Source organism: Phaethon lepturus, unplaced genomic scaffold (assembly GCF_000687285.1).
Source record: "Phaethon lepturus isolate BGI_N335 unplaced genomic scaffold, ASM68728v1 scaffold14754, whole genome shotgun sequence".
NCBI classification, from domain to species: Eukaryota; Metazoa; Chordata; class Aves; order Phaethontiformes; family Phaethontidae; genus Phaethon; species Phaethon lepturus.
The window spans coordinates 24,988-42,229 of NW_010537123.1; the positions used below are offsets into that span (position 1 = coordinate 24,988).

Genomic DNA, 17,242 nt, shown 5'->3' on the forward strand with positions numbered 1-17,242 from the left:
TAGTTACAGCCATGATGGTGCTGGTTGTTTTTTGTCTGATTGGAATAATAATTAAGGGCAATTGACATCGACAAGTCTCCACAAACATACAAGCAACAGATACCAAAATGTAATTGTACTGAGGTTCCATGGCAACGTTTTGGTAGTGGGGAGGCTGCAGGGGTGGATTCTCTGAGAAGCTGCCAGAAGCTTCCCCTATGTCTGATAGAGCTCCAAGATGGACCCCCTGCTGGCCAAGCTGAGCCCATCAGCAATGGCGGTAGCACCTCTGGGATAACATATTTAAGAAGGGGTAAAAAAACCTGCACAACAGCAATTGCAGCTGGAGACATGAGTGAGAACATGTGAGAGAAACAACTCTGCAGACACTAAGGTCAGTGAAAAAGAAGGAGGAGGAGGTGGTCCAGCTACCAGAGCAGAGATTCCCCTGCAGCCCATGGTGAAGACCATGGTGAGGCAGGCTGTCCCCTCTGCAGCCCACAAAGGTCCACAGTGGGGCAGATATCCACCTACAGCTCATGGAGGACCCCATGCTAGAGCAGGTGGATGTGTCCCAAAGGAGGCAGAGTCATCCCACCACAGTAATCAAGCATGTTACAGTTTGTTAAAACATTTCCTTGTACAGGACCATATTGGAGACCTGTTGCTGTCCTGATGAACGCTCCTAATCTGCATGTTATGGAGAATCATTTGGCCATGCTGGCCATTTGTTTCCTTGAACAATATTACAGCTGTTCAAGAAACAAAACACACTGCAGGTAGAGGTGCTGCATGGGAATACTGGTTCCCTGGAGGTAATGGACCAGCAACGGGGTGCAGCTTGGCTGGGACGGACTCACCCAGTATGACCCATCAGCTGGCCAGCTGTAGCCACCTGTAATAGCCTTCTTCAGTTGTGTGGTAAAGGTGTTATCTTAAGCCCCACAAGTTTGTTAAAAAAACCCAAAAACTAGGTGTTTTACCTCAATACTGGAGCATGATAGAGGCTGGTTTACAGCTAACCCACAGGGTTAAATGAAGGCTAGTGTCTTGCAGAGGGACTATATCTTCTTGTAGAGCCTGTGCTCAAAGATAGGTACTAGTTGTGGAATATTTAACTTAGAAAGCCCTAAATGGTTTGAGATTTACCCACAGAAGAAACACTATTGCTTCAACACAGTAGAAACTGGCATGCATCAACTGGAGCCCTTCAGTGTGTGGGAGCCGTTGGCTGAGCCTTTTGAATGCAGTGTCCCCGTCTGTGTCCAAAATACCCTTAATTGATATTGATTCTCTTGATGGGCTTCCAAGCCCATTGTCATTTGCCTCAGGGAAAGGATATGGCCAAGCTGAGTTTGAGGGAGGTGTATAACGTGGGTTATAATGTTTGGCTGGAGCAAAAACCTTTCCCTCAGATTAGAGAAGCTGTCAAAGTTAAATTTATGCTTTTATCTCCCTGTCACATCAGTTGCACCTGGAGCCTTTGGACAGCCCCTGAATCATAGCAGTCGAAATAAATAAAGCAGCAAGACATCCTCCCTTTCCCTTTCCGTATTACCTACAAGGCTGCCTGCCGCAGCATGCTGTCTTGTGTCTAGGTGCACACGATCAATTAAGTGTTGTTAGTGCTTCATACCGTAATCAGAAGCAGCACTTTAGTTCTTGCTAAGGCTGCATAAGGCTTGCAGGTTGTAGGAGGACTCCCAAGGGCCAAACTAGGCTGTCATTAAATGTGCCCTTATGCTTTAAGGTTGATATACGTAACACACAAATGATCTTTATTTTTCAGGTTTCGGTGGAGAAGTGTTGCTAGACTGGCTGGGGTTTGCCTAGCTCAACTCGAATTAGCACTGTTTTCCCTTCTGAGGATGGACTAATCACCAGCACGTTTTTCTATTTCTTTAGCAGTGCCTCCCAAATTGAAGGAAATGAAAAACCAAGAGGCTGCTGTGGGTCAGAAGCTAGTGCTAAGGTGTGAAACCACTTCAGAGTACCCTGCGCTCAGATTCAAATGGTTAAAGAATGGAAAGGAAATAACAAAAAAAAACAGACCAGAAAATATCAAGATTCCCAAAAAACAAAAGTAAGTATAGAGATATATCTCTTAAGCGGGGCTGGGAGGGGTGGGGAGAGCTGTTCACCAGAACACAAACATTGAGGTTGTTAATTATGGTATCACAAAGCTAAAAGCTGTGAGTTACGGAGAAAGAAAATCTAAGGAAACAGGCACTGACATGTGAACATATGGATGAAGTTGTAGTATGGTATAATGATTTCATAAATAATTCTCCCTTTTAAATTTCTATTTATTTTCTGATAGCCAAAGGCTATCATTTTAACCAGTAAACCTTGGAGACAGGCCATTTTTAAACTACTGACAAGAAGAAAGGTAACATGTTTATTATCTAAAATCCAAGGACATTTAAAATCATCAAAGCAATATAGATTTGGAAATATTTTTGAGATTTGCTTTGCAAGCAATCTATCCCTTAAGAAGGGCTGAATGCTGCCTGCATTATCTTTGAATGCCTTATGCAAGCTTGCAGTAGTCCTTTACTTAGAGGCATTCCCGCACATGCAGAACAAGGCATGGGTCTGGCAGAGTCAGGTGAGTAGCAAAGCTTGCAAATATTTGTCCTCCTGGCTGGGGGAAAGTGTCCCCTCCATGTGACTGATGGCCAGTGCCAAAAGATGGTCTGATGCCTTGTTTCTGCGGGAAAGGAGAAGAAGCTACACTATGCGGTTTTTGCATTGAGACAGAAGACTTCTGTTGTTTGGTCTCCACCTTGTTGTTTAGGTTAAAAAGTTTAGATTGTGGCCACTCGTCCATCAAAGGAAACTATGAAAATCTCTTCTAATACATCCCTTCAACTCTCACTTCTGCTCTCAGTAGGCAGGGCTGCTCTCCGTGGCACTGGGCCATGCCTTCCCTTCGTACAAGACAGAGAGTATGTGGGGTGGGCTCTGCAAGAGGTCTTTCCTTCCAGGGTGTCAAGTACCCTCCATACTTTTTGTCAGGTATCATCTCATTAGGCAAAACAGCAGCCAAAATCAGACAGGTGCTTGACTCTTCGGAGTTACTCAGGTTGAAAACCAGACGTCCTGCCCTGCTTTGCAGTTTCTTGTCCCCCAGCCTGGGGCACAAGGTGAAACAAAGAGAGGGGCAGGGCAGCATCACCGCAGCCCCCGTGCCACAGTTGCACAGACGGCGAGAAGGGACCTGTGATGTCTCCTTCCAGCATTTGCGAAATGGAGCTATTCCAGGTGGCAGATAGCCTGGCAAATTGTCTGGACCCATTTGCCGGGCCATATGTCTCCCTCAGAGTTGTATTTTCAGTCTATTCTGTAAAGAAAATGTTCAGGTCAGAGCCTGGCCCCCAGCTTCCCCAGCAACCCAGTGTTGCCCGTGAGGGGCAAACAGTATTTTCTTCTCTTACATTTTTGCTGATGCGGATTGCCCAAACTCACTGGAGCCAGGGTTTCACCTTCTGGGGCTGGCCTTTGTCAGTTCAGCATTGAATCAGTAACTGCCTTCTGCCAGCTCTCTTCTTTCTCTCCCCCCCAAAAAAACTTTGAGGAGCTGGCAGAAGGGAAACTAGCTAATAGCTATTGATTAGAGCATGCATGTGGAATGTGTGAGACTATTTTTGAGGTTGATGTGCCAAAACGTGTTTAAAATTCACCAGAAGATACATAATGAAAAAAATTACAATTGAGTCTTTTTCTGGAAAATGGAAATCTGAAGTCCTGTTCCGCCACTGTAAGTGGGCAGAGTGCAGGCTTTGACCTGGATTTCACACTTCTGTGTGCTACCCCAGCCACAAAATTCCACTCATTGTTGGAATGTCTCTATTTTCTGTTTTAAAACAGAAATGTCAGTATGGAACAGAGAAGCCCTTCCAGTTAGAAATGTGAAAGTCACTAGATGTAGAGTACAAAAAGGGGAAAAACAAGGGATATCTGCTGACATCTGAAGGATTTGCCTTGCTTTTCTACTTTGAGATTTTAATTTGGGGACACATCAGTGCTTTGCTATTTCTTCTTTTGCTGTTTACGTGTGCTGCTGCTCAGGACTGAGCAGATGTGAACAGCTTAAGAGGAGAGAGTTTTTATTTTGATAGAAAGTGGGACAGGCACATGTTCTAAAGCTAAAGGAAAATGGGGGGAAATGCAGTGCAAATGAATGCATAAAAAGACATGCAAATTACAGTAAACAAAGCCACATTAAAAAGATTCCATCACAAATTAAAGGAATAGCAATGATCAAGGAGTTTTTTCCTCACATATTTTCTGTGTTTTTTTCATGGTGGCACATTGATAAATATTTGTCATGTTTGTATGCTGCCATATTGTTACAACAAGCATTTTAGTGTGATTTTTTTTGCTATTACCAATTGTGGGAAACATCAACGAGGAAGGCTAAAGTAGCTGTTGAGCTGTCTGGGATTAATGTCTATTTTAAAGGTCAAATGGCTACATAAAAAGTAGGCTATGTTTCTTAAGAACCATTAATATACAGGGTACCACTGTCTTACTGACTCCTTCAGTCCGAGCACTTGAGAATAACACTTTCTACATATTTATAAAAATCTCACAAAGTTTATAAACAGTGCTCAATGGCCAGAATTGACTTTTGGTAATGTCATATTTTGCAAGAAAACACCTTTCTCATTGTGTGATGGCAGAATAAACCTGTTCATTGTATGGAGAAAAAAAAATATTTCTGAGTTCTGGCTATTTAGCTTTAGGTTTTTTAACAAATCGCAAAGATACCTGGCAGAATGATGGAGTCTAGCTCAGATATTGAAAATGAAGACCTCATCTTGGTACCTGGAGTAGGCATGAAAAAGATAGTACCGCAGCTTGGTGTTTATTGGGTCCATTTGGCCAGTGTGAATACTAATGGTTTAAAGGATTTGCCGAAGTGGGGCAGATTCTGACTGTGTTTTCCTAGTTTTTTACTGGTTTAGAAGACTCTGTGGCAATGGAGGTTTCCTCAAAGCTTAGCCTTCTGAGGGCTGCCTTGCATGTAAAATTAATTTGGGGAATCACTCCTCTAAGCTCACTAGGATGGTACCAGGATGGTTGATTCAGAAGGTGAAGAGCCCCAACATGCGATGGCATGACAATACAGCAGGTGAATCACACAAATGACTGTGCCCTTTTTCATTATCATTGGAAAGTCAAGAGAAACTGAATGAGTTTCAACTTTAATGAACAGCATTTAAAGCACTCACTTTTTACCTCAAATTTATCATGGAGTAAGAGCATGCAGTCAGTGAGTTTCTGCTGCTCTTATGATTGCTCATGATTCATGATGCCATGACTGATTGATTTGTGCGTCCAAGCTCTAAGCTATTCCTTTGTGTCAATGGAGATACAGAAAAAATCAGGAACCAGACAAGGGCTTTTCACCTGCTACCTAACTTTCCCATGCCTGTCTAATTATACCAGTAACATTTCATTTTCCTTCTCCGATTTGAAACCCAGGTGAAGCCTACACATAGTGCAGTGTGCTGTACAGAGTCAGACTCTCTTCATCGCATGAAGAAAGACTCCTTTTTCAGGGTTGGGGTTTTTGGGCAGTGAGAAGGTGTTTGCCACTTCACCTAGCTGATGGCTTTGGATGCAGCAGTGCATGAGAAAACTGTGTGTGCAAGTGCCCTGTACCTTGGGCTTCATCCAAGCTTAGCCTGGATATTTGCCCGCAGACAGGCAATTCTGGATGACAGATGGAGGCTGGAAGCAAAATGAATTCAAGCAGTCAGATAAGGTGGGCTGGGACTGCATTCTGCATATGTATTTCTTTCCCTTTCATGTATGAATACAAGCTCAGCATTGTCATAATGGCGATGAGCTAAAGATATAGCAGAAGTAAATCTTATAGGGAGAGGCATTTTTTGGTGTAGCACAGTACAGTTTGAGAAAAGGACAAGCATTTGAATACAAAATCCCTTATCAGGGGATTTAAATGAGTAGTGTTCGAGTACTGTATTGCTAGGGAGCTGCTTCATTTACAGCCATTAATGAGTCATCTTCTGCCCTGACTGTTTTGAATTCTGTCCTGATATGTCTCAATAACATTCTTAAGGCTATAAATATTCATATTATTTCTCCTGCTCTCAGAAAGAAAACTCCTTCCAGAGTTTTTCTAAAAACAAGAGTAAATTGTACTTGCTAGAAGTAGATTTGTAAGAAATACAGTTGCTTCACCTATTTTAATATAATCTTAAAACCATCAAAGGAAGATACAATTCCTCACATTTTCGCGTAGGTATCATGTAAACCAAAGAGAATAAAAAAATGTGCAGGGCAAAGAGTTTCTTCTTCTAAAAGCCAAGAGTGCCACACAGGTGGTTTACATCAATATTACTTAATATCATATGGAGAGAAAAAGAGACTGCAGCAGACATACAGTAGGTGCCCAAATAAAAGTGATATAGCTGCAGCTGTGCTTCTTGCTTATCACTGGGTTAAAGTGAGTTCCTCAAAAAGCTGAGCCTGTTTACATTGTTTTTTGAAGCACCCTGAGGCCACAGCCTACTCTCCATCTAGATTAATGTCTGCAAGCATGGCTGAAAGATAACCTGTGAAATATACGAAATATCACACACATCAACGCAAGCTGTTAGGTGGCGTAGGCTACTGCCAGACGTTCCTGCACAAGCCCTCAAGAGCCTGTTGCAAAGGCAGGTGTGTAGATGGCTTGTAGGAAGATTAAAGCGTAAGCCATTTTTACTGTGGTGTAGGTATAGCTGTTAGTCAGGTGCAAAATTCGCACCCAAAGAGACAGTAGCTTTCACCTTCTGGACACTTCTGTCAGTGTCTCGACCACGTTTTTCCCATATATTCATTGTTGCCACATAGTTCTTGTATGCCATCTGAAATATAGCCCAGTTAATTAATTCAGCATTGGGAACTGGGCTCTTAACATTGCCTGAGAAAGGAGCCGAAATAGTCAGCTATTCATTTGTTTACCATTTGAGCAAACCCAAGCAAATTGGTAATCCTAGCCTGTCTGCTCCTCCTCCTTGCAAGCCCGGTGGCCTCAAGAAAGCAGCCCTCTTTCATGGCATGACAGGAAGCTGTTGTAATGTGGGTTTCTAGCAAAGCTGGGGTCCACCTAGTACACTGCTCTCATGCCATGAGGGCCACAGTGCTGACTCCTCAGTGGTAGGGCCTTTGCGTAGAGGCAGGGAAAAAAAATTGATAGCAGATGGGATAGTCTACTGTGGTGGAGGGAGGGGTGGCTCACAAGGATGGGTTGCAAAGTGGCATTGAACATTTTGATAACCACCCTGCTACAGTAGACTTGTTTCTGGTCTGAACCCAGCCCTGCTCAGTCATTCCCAGAGGCAGTAACCAGTTGTGATTTCTGCATGGAGAGTTAGGAGACATGGCTGTGCTGAAGCAAAACAAGTCCTCAAACATTGCTTAGCTCAACACTCTTTGCCAGACATGCTGATGACCATGAACTTTTAGAGTGAAGAACCCCTGCCTCCTGGGGATCAGTCCTTCATGTTGGGCTAGGCCAACTTAGGGAAGCCAATGCTCATGCACTCTACTAAGTGACTATTTTGTAGAAAAGTGAGCAGGCTTTGATACAGGCAAAAACTCCCTCAAAGTACTTCTCTTAAACAGAAACTGGGAACAGCAATAAGGTGTATTTTCCCCAAGCTAGTCATTCTTCGCAGTCTAGGTAATGGGATTATTGCTATCACATGAGTTGGGGACCCCTTGAATGACACCAGAACATGTTCCTACCAAATTAATGGACAGGCAGGAGTTCTGCATTTTAAAAACTAATCTTAATACCTTGGAGACTGATTAAATTACATCTCTGAGCCAGCAACAAAATGTAGCTTCATGCAAATTGTGCTCCCGCCCATAATTTCTTGTTAGTGCTGGAGAATGATTTACTGCTGGGGTTTCAGAGGTTGTTAAAGAGAGTGGTGTGTCCTAATCTCATGATTATTTAGTCAGATGTTGGAAACTACAGTACTTACCCAGAACTCTGCTACTGGCAATATGACCTGTAGGAAAGGGTAATCTATTTTAATATTACACCCATCTCTGTGCCATCTGGATAGCCAACAATTCAGCTGAGAGAGGAAGGTTCTTTTTCAGGTTTCCTTTAAGAACAAAGACTCCTCTCAAGCAGAAAAGCATAAATAAGTATCTTCGTTTGAGTTCATTAATATGCCTGCTTTCCAGCAGCCTATAAGAGAGAAATTTTTTATTCTCCTCCCTTCTTTCAAACCTGGGTAGTGTTAATCTGTCAGTAAGAATGGAAGACAAGACTCTCTGTTGAGAGGAAAAAAAGAATGCATTAGTTGATGCAATGGCTGTTACTCCAGTACAGGATATTTCCATGTTTTTTTCTGGTTTCACAGGAAATACTCTGAGCTTCACATTTACAGAGCCACATTGGCTGACGCTGGGGAATACGCATGCAGAGTGAGCAGCAAACTAGGGAATGACAGTACTAAAGCCAGTGTTATCATCACAGACACCAATGGTAAGTAAGGCTCTTTTTTACTATCACATTCAGAAAGACCATGTGTTAAAGCCAGGATAAAAGGGTTTGGAGAAGGCGAAAGCTTTGCAGGTGAAGTGGAAGTGGAAACTGAAATCTATTAAGTGTGCTAAGAAAATTAATCAGGCCCGACTTGTCTGCTGTGTAGTTGAGATGTTTGATTTTCCTTACCCAGACAAATGGGATGCATCCCACAGAACTCAGGAGAGATCAGCATTTTCTGTGAGACACTTTCCAACACCAAGTCTAAGACACAGTCTAAATAGTCAAGATAAGAGGAGGGTGAAGAGAAGGGAATATTATTCCCATAGTACACATGAGTAGTGGAGGTACTGCAGGCCTGAGGGGAAGATTTCATTTAACCTAAAACACGTCCTAGTCTGAAGTTCTAAACCATCACTCCTGTCTTTGTCTTTAAGTAATATTTGTATGTTTCTGACTGCCACCATTTTTACTTTCACAGATACTCAAAGGTTTTTTCTTTTGATTTCTAAAATAATAAAGACAAATGCATGAATGTATTTGAAGGCATATTATTCAAAGGCATGAATGTAGTTCAGGTATTTTAATTCAGGTACTGTTATTTAAACTTATTTCTTGAGGAGCAGGGCGTTTCATAAGGCAGGTAGCATTCAGACTTACCCAAATGATTTAAAATTGTTGTAGCTATTTTTGCAAGACTCCTTTCCATTTCATTTACAGGAAGTTCCAGTTGCTTCTAGTGGAATTTTGTGAGTGTTTTCATTGTACACAAATGTTTTAGCAGTACTGTTTCTCCTTCCGAGTGCATTGAAGGCTGCAGTTCAACTGAAATCTTGTTTCTTAAGTGTGACATTGACTAATTCAGCTCCAATAATTCAAACTCCAGTGTCCAGCCAGTTATGAAGTATCACAGGAACATACTCTTACTAACAAACAAAGCAGAAGATGTGTGTGTATCTGAGATATTTAAAGATATTGTTGCAATGGGAATTTATCAGGGATGCTTTTCTCTTCCACATTGTGCACTGAAACAGGAGATAGGCATTTAAACAAATAGAAAAACAAACATAAACCTTTGCCCGTGGGATGTGCCTTTGGCTATCTGCTGTTTTGTGGTCACACAACAATTGCTCAACTGTATTCACTTTGTGTACTTGCTATTCTATTCCATCAACTAAAGAATCTCAAGTGCTAAGATTTCATACTAGCTATATGTTATTATAATCATGATCAGATGTCAGGAGACTGATATTAAAGTTCAAGTGTTATTTACCAGAATGTTATTAGGAGGAAAAATGGATAGGTGTTTCTATGTAGCTTTGTACATGCTCTTGGTTTCCATGAATACAAACTTTGGTTGCTCATTAGCTGCTTACATGCAAAGCTCCTATACTGTTTCCAAGATACTGGAGTTTCCAAAACTCAGCCATACGCACTGTGCCTGGGCAATGATACAGATAAATGCAAAAAAATGCTTGGGCATCCTCTGTTACTTTCTCAGACATGGAATGGTGATGTGGCTGGGGAGTGCATGTGGGACCTCATTCCTGTGCTTCATGACATGGATTTTTCAACTTCCTTTGGGCTGTGCTGAATGACAGCAAAACACTCCTGCTGCAGGGAGATGGGAGCTCGGTTTTGAATGAAAACATTTGCAGGCAAGCCCTGTTGTGTGCATTTATAACTGATTTGTTAGAATCTGTCTAATCTTGTTGTGAAACTTAAGTTGTTTTAAAACACAGCCATGCATGCAAGCTCTCTTGAATGCGGGCAAACTTGGATCTAATCTAAACCTGGCAGCTGGCTCTTGTCTGTAAAGATCTGAACTGGAAACCCAGTGATATCTGAACTGGAACATCTCAGTGATATTTAATAATCTAGAATCAGGCATGGCAGCATTCATTTGGGTGAATAAATCCATCATGCATATTTGGTAGCCACACATACATCTGACCCCTCTCTGCTTGTTGATGCTTATAAATTACCAGTAAAATTGTTCCTAGTTTTCCTCCTAATGATGGAATTTTCCACCTGGATTTGAGGAACAGCATGCGCAACATCTGGTGACTTAAGAGCAATGGATCCCTAAGGCCTTAGAGGGCAACATCTGCTTTGCAAACGGGGACAGACCCCCTGTGCGGGTGACCTCCTCACCCCTCCTTCCCCACATTCCCTGACCTCTTCCCCTTGCTAGCTTAATGACAGATTTCGGGTCCAAACTCGGTAATGAGCCCTGAAGGGCAGTCATTACTCAGGTCCTATATATCTGTGTGGTCCTACACTATTCATAAAAGAGAGTTTTTTTTAAAAAAAAAAAAAGCAGCATATTTAGCTCGTATTTGTTATTTCCTGCCAATGGGCTTTTGGAAAAGACCTCGGAGTCCAGTGCAGCTGAGGAACTCCTGTAGAAAACTAGTATGTGGACATCTGAGAGGGCTGAACCTCTCAGGGTAGGCAGAGAAGTTTCTTCCTTCCACCTCCAGCAGTTAGGGTGACAGTGGGGTAAAGAAAGATGCATCAGAGGACCTGACTTTCTTGTGGTTGTACTCACCTGCTCTGCTATATGAACCGTAACTTTAATTATGACCTTTAATTTAATGACCCTACCTGGTCATGTTTGTTACGTGTGCCCTGCTATCTGCCAACTAGTTCCTCCTTTCCCTTTATGCTGGGTGCTTTGAGACCAAGGGTAGATAAGGTGACGGTATTTCTGGGCATGGGGTTATTTTTCTTTCCATTAAAAGATTAATGTTTTTCAGTATAAAAATCTTAGTTTTAATTCCCTAGAATTTTGTCAAATTTTAACCATTTTAGCTGAAATTTTCTTTGCTGGTGTATGCCACAAAAGAGAACTCTAGGGCCAGATCAAAGGTCTATCTAGCATGATGCCTTGTCTCTAACATGGACTAGCAACAGACATTAGGAAAAAATAACACATTAAGAACAAGGCAAATATGTTTATTTTTTTCCCAAGGATAGGAAAAGCCACACCTTTACTACTAAGGTCTCATGTCTGAAAATTGTTAATTTCAATTCTCTGCTTCAAAACATAGAAAAAATGAATATTTCTCAATAAAACAATTGCAAAAATTTCTTTGTTGTTTTCAGTGAACAAAGTACTTTATTTTTCTCTGATCTCATACCCAGAAATGGTAAAATTTTCTGTCTTAAACAGTAATAATGAATGCAGTAGTAACTCCTTTCTTTGTTGTTGTTACTGTTATTGTCAACATTCACGTTACTTAAAACTGCCAAAGTTGCTCTTGTGCAAGTTTTTGCTATGTATAAAAACACACACACCACATACAAACTGTATTAACCTACATAGACCTTTACATTTTCTCATCTTTACTGAAAGAAGCATAAAGCCTTGTCTGTAGAGCCATGTGTGTGGATTAAAATGCAGCAGATATAAAAATAGGTAGGCAAACACTATTTTTTACCAATCTTAATAGCAAGCAGTGGGATCTATTCTGTTCTCCTTTAAATTTATAATGAGTATAACTTGCCCACAGGATATGAGCTGCCCTCTTATTTTCATTCACTCCTATTCATATATGCTCCCCTAAGAAAGACTGTAATTGAGGTCAGAACAGAGGCATGAAGTTCTCCTGGAGTTGTATAAATAGTGCACAGGTTTGCTAATGCAATAGTAACTGCTTTTTTGTATCCTAATTTTTCACTTTAATCAGGCAAAATTCTTGCAGTGAATTTTTGCATGGACTTTCACATGAACTTAAGACCTTACAGTGCTTAATAAATAACACTGAGAGAATACTTCATACCACACAGCAGAAGATTTCAATTTCATGTTTGAAAACTTGCTCACAAGCCCCTTGTTTAGACAACTAGGTAAGTGACCTTGTTTTCTGAAGTGGTGAGAATGCCACAGCTCCAGCTAAATGTGGTTTCAGTCTTTTCCATTAAAACCTGTTGACATAAATCTTCTGCCTCTCCAAGGGTGTTTGCTGTGCCCAGCATGACTCAGGGTGCAAAAGGATGGATTCCTGAAGAGATATTTCAGAAGTTAGCAGCCTACAGTGCTGGATAACTGCTGGGTTGTATGCAGGGCATTGTGTGAGCGCTCATCCTGCACGTCTGTGCAAAGTGAGTTAATATAGTTTGAGTCATCAGTGGGGGTGGCTGGGACAAATTTGCCTGAATTGAACAAAAAGTGCTCAGATGATCTGTTCATGTAACTCGACTGTAGGCAGAGGTGAGACTTGGTAAATTCATTAGCTACACAGTCAGTGGCCTGTGCAAGCTTCTGGTTTTGCATCCGTAGGACTTGCAGTGGTACTAACGGCTCTGAGTTGCACAGTAGTCAATAAGGATCTGATATTCATCATTCATTAAACTTTAATTTGTTGTTCTTCTTCTGAAGGTAGCTAGTAGCTTATCTTCATGAAGATGGCAGAGAAATAAGTAAATAAAAACATCTTGCATCTAATACCCATAGAGCATGTGGCCAGCTATGAAATACCTCAAATGCAAGAAAAGTCCTTTCTACTCGTACGTTAATCTGTCTGAGGCTTGATTGAAGCAGGAGGTCATTTTATCTCTTCTCTCTCTAGCATAGTTGCAGGTGAACGGGGCCATAGTGTGTTTTTAACTGCCTGGCATAATCGGTCGGATTCTCAGCTGGTGCAAATCAGCATGCCTGGACCAACATCACCGATTTGGGCCTCCACACAGAAAGAAGTGTGACCATCACTCAGTTTGACATAACAATTTCCCTAAGAGTAGCTTTGAAACTTTCCCTGCAATATGACATGCTAGAATTGAGAGCGGTGCTCTTTTAACCTGATTCAGGGCAGTAGCTTCTTGGAGGACCAGGAAAAAGGTAAAAAAGCACAGTAGTTTTAAGAAACAAAAAGTCAGTTTATCCATAGGATCTCCCTGTGTCCTTGACCGCATATGCCTGCATGCCTCTGAGGTCTCAGACTATGGCCTTACCCAACCTTCTACACACATACTCCCTACTCTGCCATCTGTAGACCGTGTAACACAGGTGTCAGATACTCCCCTTTTCTCAAGGTGTTTGCTAGCTTGTGTCATTCTTCGTGTAATTCGGAATGTGTCACCCGAATGGCACAATCGATGCAAAAGGCTTAAGTCTTATATCACTGCCAGAAAGTAAACCTCAGGATGACAGAAAGCTTGTTTGCAGCTCTAATTACCTGTGATGTTCGTGGTGTTTGAATCCTCCACAGAGCCCAGGTTGTTGTCCCTGTCAGGGTCCTCAGAGCCACCTTCAAGGCCTGAACCAAAACCCATGAGTTGAACCAAAACCCATGAGTTCAACCAAAACCTTTTAGTTTGTTTAAGCAGGCTTTTTGTGTTAGACCTTTGGCAAACTAACTGGGGGGGGGCGGGAAAAGGCTGCGAGGGCATGCAGAGGGCTCTTCAAAACAGCAGCTGTAGGGCTCCTAGGTGTTTGGTTATCCCTGGAGAAAAGGTCTCTCCAGGGGAGGGGGACCTCCTGCCTCAATCAGAGGCATTACAGCAGATCTTGAAGCCCTGGTATTGAGTTGTTTCCTCTCAGCAGCCCAAACAAAGCTCCCTACCTGGAAGGACGGATCAAGATACCAAGCCCAGGAAGGTGGTGGGTTGCTGTGAGTCCTGGGGGATTTGAGGGGCTCTTCTCTGTCTTGCCAGAGGACATAGTAGGTGATGGAGCTGGCAGGATTATTAAGGAAGTGAGACAGAGGCTGCAGGAACCTGTCCCTTAAAACATTCCCAAACAAGGATCTCTTGTCCGTCCTTCAATATTTTTACTTAAGAAAGCCCCAGTACAAACATGTCCAGTTTCAGGAAATAGCACTTCACAAAACCCAAGCGCTCCTAAAAGAGCCGGGGGACAGAACTGGATGGAGCATCTGAGGTAGCTGCTCCTCATGGGCACTTAAACATCATGATGAAGACAGGGCTGGCAGCTGCCTCCATACCTTAGCAGACTGCAACAGCAACTGCAAGTATCATGACTGAAAAATGCTTCCAGCTCTTCCATCTCGGGCAGGTGTCGACAGTCCCCTACAAACAGCATCTTTTCTCTCTGCTTCTTGTGTTCAGATGGCTTGTGACATTTATCCACGCTGGACTTCTCAGGTGGAGTAAAACATCTCTCTTACCATTGTGGTGTACTGTCCTCAGTAAGCAACACACACAAATTTTGCGTTTTTCAAATGTTAGCATCCACTGTGTTACTAGCAGGGCTTGGTAACATGTGACTTTTTGCCATGTTTTCCAAACGTGTGTCTCAGCACGGTTCAGGTGTGGGAGGCTCTTACTGTGTTTTCCACTGGCAGGGAAGCTTCCTGCTGGCGTTTGTACTGACACAGCTGGGCTGGGGAGTCAGCAGTCAGAAATACTCCGTCAAGCTCAGCATGGACACTAAATGGAACATGGTTTCTTTAACGGTGAAAGAAAAATTTGCTCCAGTTGTGCCAGATGCTGAGCTATGCAGCTGTCAGACCTGTTCTGTCTCCTGTGGTGACTAAGAAAGCTTAATTGCTTAGACAACCCAGCTGCACAACTGCAAAATGCCTCCATACCTAAAAAAAGCTCCTGAAAGCTGCCTGTCTATAGGCCACTGTGTTCCAAGACCTAGTTCAAAGGCTTTGACCTTCAAAATTTTACTACGATACTCATTTCCATGCCACACATCACTGGCTATGCTGCATAACGCATTCTGTCACATCAGTGAGATGAAACTGGGACATATTGCTCAGGCAAACAATATATTTGCTAAAGAAAACTGGACCAAAATGAAAAAAATACAAAAGAAGAGCTAGCAAGTATGAAATTAAAATAAAGGCTCAACATTGAAGTTTAATGAGAGGGATGTTGAACAGAGACAGTTGGACTGAGTTTTGTCACTGGTTAAGCTTGTGCGGACTCTGAAGACAGTGAGCAGAGGACCACCTGATCTAGAATCACAGAACAGAGTGAAAATTTTCCTCAGTTGCCTTTTCCTAAATCTCTTATGAGGCTTTTTCTAAATTCTTTTTGTTCAGCCTACCAGAGGATTCTTGGTGTGCCTTGAGGACTCAAGGCAAGACTTCTTCCCTGGCATTTGTGGCCATTCTCCAGCTAGGGAGTTGAAATTTGTGCAGCTGTATTGAACTGCACCCCTATGAGGCTTAAAAGTGTTTAGAGAACTTGGAGAAGGCCAAGATTGATGATGCATGCAACTGAAGGGCAATTTGTTCACACCTAGGAAACTGCACACAAGTTGTGGCTTGTGGGGTCAACAGCACACAGAAAGATGGATGATGTCATTGGAACAAGGTTTCTGTACAAGCCTGTGAAGCTGAAATGAAGGCTTTCTACTTTCTGCTTTCTCCTATCTGCATTCTGCAAGGCATTAGCAGGGATCTAAGCATGGCAGCATTAGCCCCCACAGCTATGGGTGCAAAAAGTGGGTGCAATAAGTCCATGGCAGTATGTCTCCAGCAATAGCATACCTCCGTAGGACCATTATGGAAGAGCAACTTCTCTCATCTCTTCAGCAAAGCAACCATTTAATTTCAATCACGGAGCCCCCAGCAGTCATCCCATGGGGGACTGCCTTTGCATGTGTGACCTAGAAGATCTCCCTGAAGTGGCAAGTGACGTTACTGGATGTACTTACCAGCAATTCAAGTGTTATGAACAGGAACACGTCTTCACAAAATTTAACTGCCTAGAAGCATAAGGAGTGAATACCCACACTGACGCCTTCCAGCAGCAGAGCCATCTGCATGATTTCTCCTGTTCCCAGAAGAGAAAGAGAGATTGAACAACTGGCTTCTTTCTGAAGAAATGGGCTTTTTTTCTTCCATCCTACTAGTAGGCACCATCATTTTTCATTTTTTTCCCAAAAGGAAACTTTTGCAAGCTGGCGTCTGATTGCAGCCTCTGCCCACTGAAGCAGAATTTAAGCTTGCTACTTTAAGCGCCTTTTTACCCTTTACCTTGTCCATTCTTGGAGTTGAATGCTGTTAGAGGATCGTCTGACTCCACATTATAACTTCTTGTCGCCTCTTGTGTTTTCCAGAGAGCACCAGCAAGATACCAGCATCAACAGAAGGGACAAAAACTTCTTCACGTAAGTTGAATTAACAGAGTCTTTCTGTCTCTTTCTCTTTATATCTTCTTGAAACTGCTTCTGCAGCTTCTGCTCCCTCTTAGCAGAGAATAATTCACCTGCATCCAGCGCCTCAGTACCTGCATATCACCTTGAATACTGGAGCTACTTCAGGGACTGAGAAATGAATGAAGAAGGGTTAAGCATACTTTTTAATATCCTGGAGCTGTATTAAGGATGCTAACTTGGCCTGCACTTGTCAGCCTGCAGCAGCCCAAGCAAAAAAGATTTGAGTTGTTAGGAATTGTGTTTCAAAAAAGCACTTTGTGCTCCTGCTTCTGTAAACCTTTGCAGCTGCATAGGAATTTGCAGAGTGTATAGACATATTGATGTTTCCTCTAGAAAGTCTCTTGCCTACTCTGTTCCTCAGGGCTCTACATACAATTCCTGACAGCTCTGCAGGGTCTGTGACTGTAGACAGGTAACTCACTGTCAGTTTAACCACTTTTGAAGCTGCCTTGTCATACTAGCAGCCTTCTCCAGATGGTTTCCTTTCAGGCTGGTGGAATTTTACTTTCAGCATCCCGCCTGCAGTTATGGATTGCACGCCTCCAGAGTTACTCCTGGAACTGACCCCAGTGAGAAGTCACTTTCATTATTTTAACTATTAGAGCTAC

The 17,242-nt window shown here is 42.5% G+C and overlaps 1 protein-coding gene across 1 annotated transcript; it reads left to right on the forward strand.

Annotated features, from left to right (window-relative positions):
- Positions 1–1,887: 1,887 nt before the first annotated feature.
- On the forward strand, positions 1,888–16,586 carry LOC104620236 (pro-neuregulin-1, membrane-bound isoform-like; the record flags this gene model as incomplete). The annotated part of the gene is made up of 3 exons (XM_010286388.1): positions 1,888–2,062; positions 8,373–8,497; positions 16,536–16,586. Coding segments are annotated over 3 exons (351 nt in total), but the record flags the coding sequence as incomplete, so codon positions are not given.
- Between the last annotated feature and the right edge of the window lie 656 nt (positions 16,587–17,242).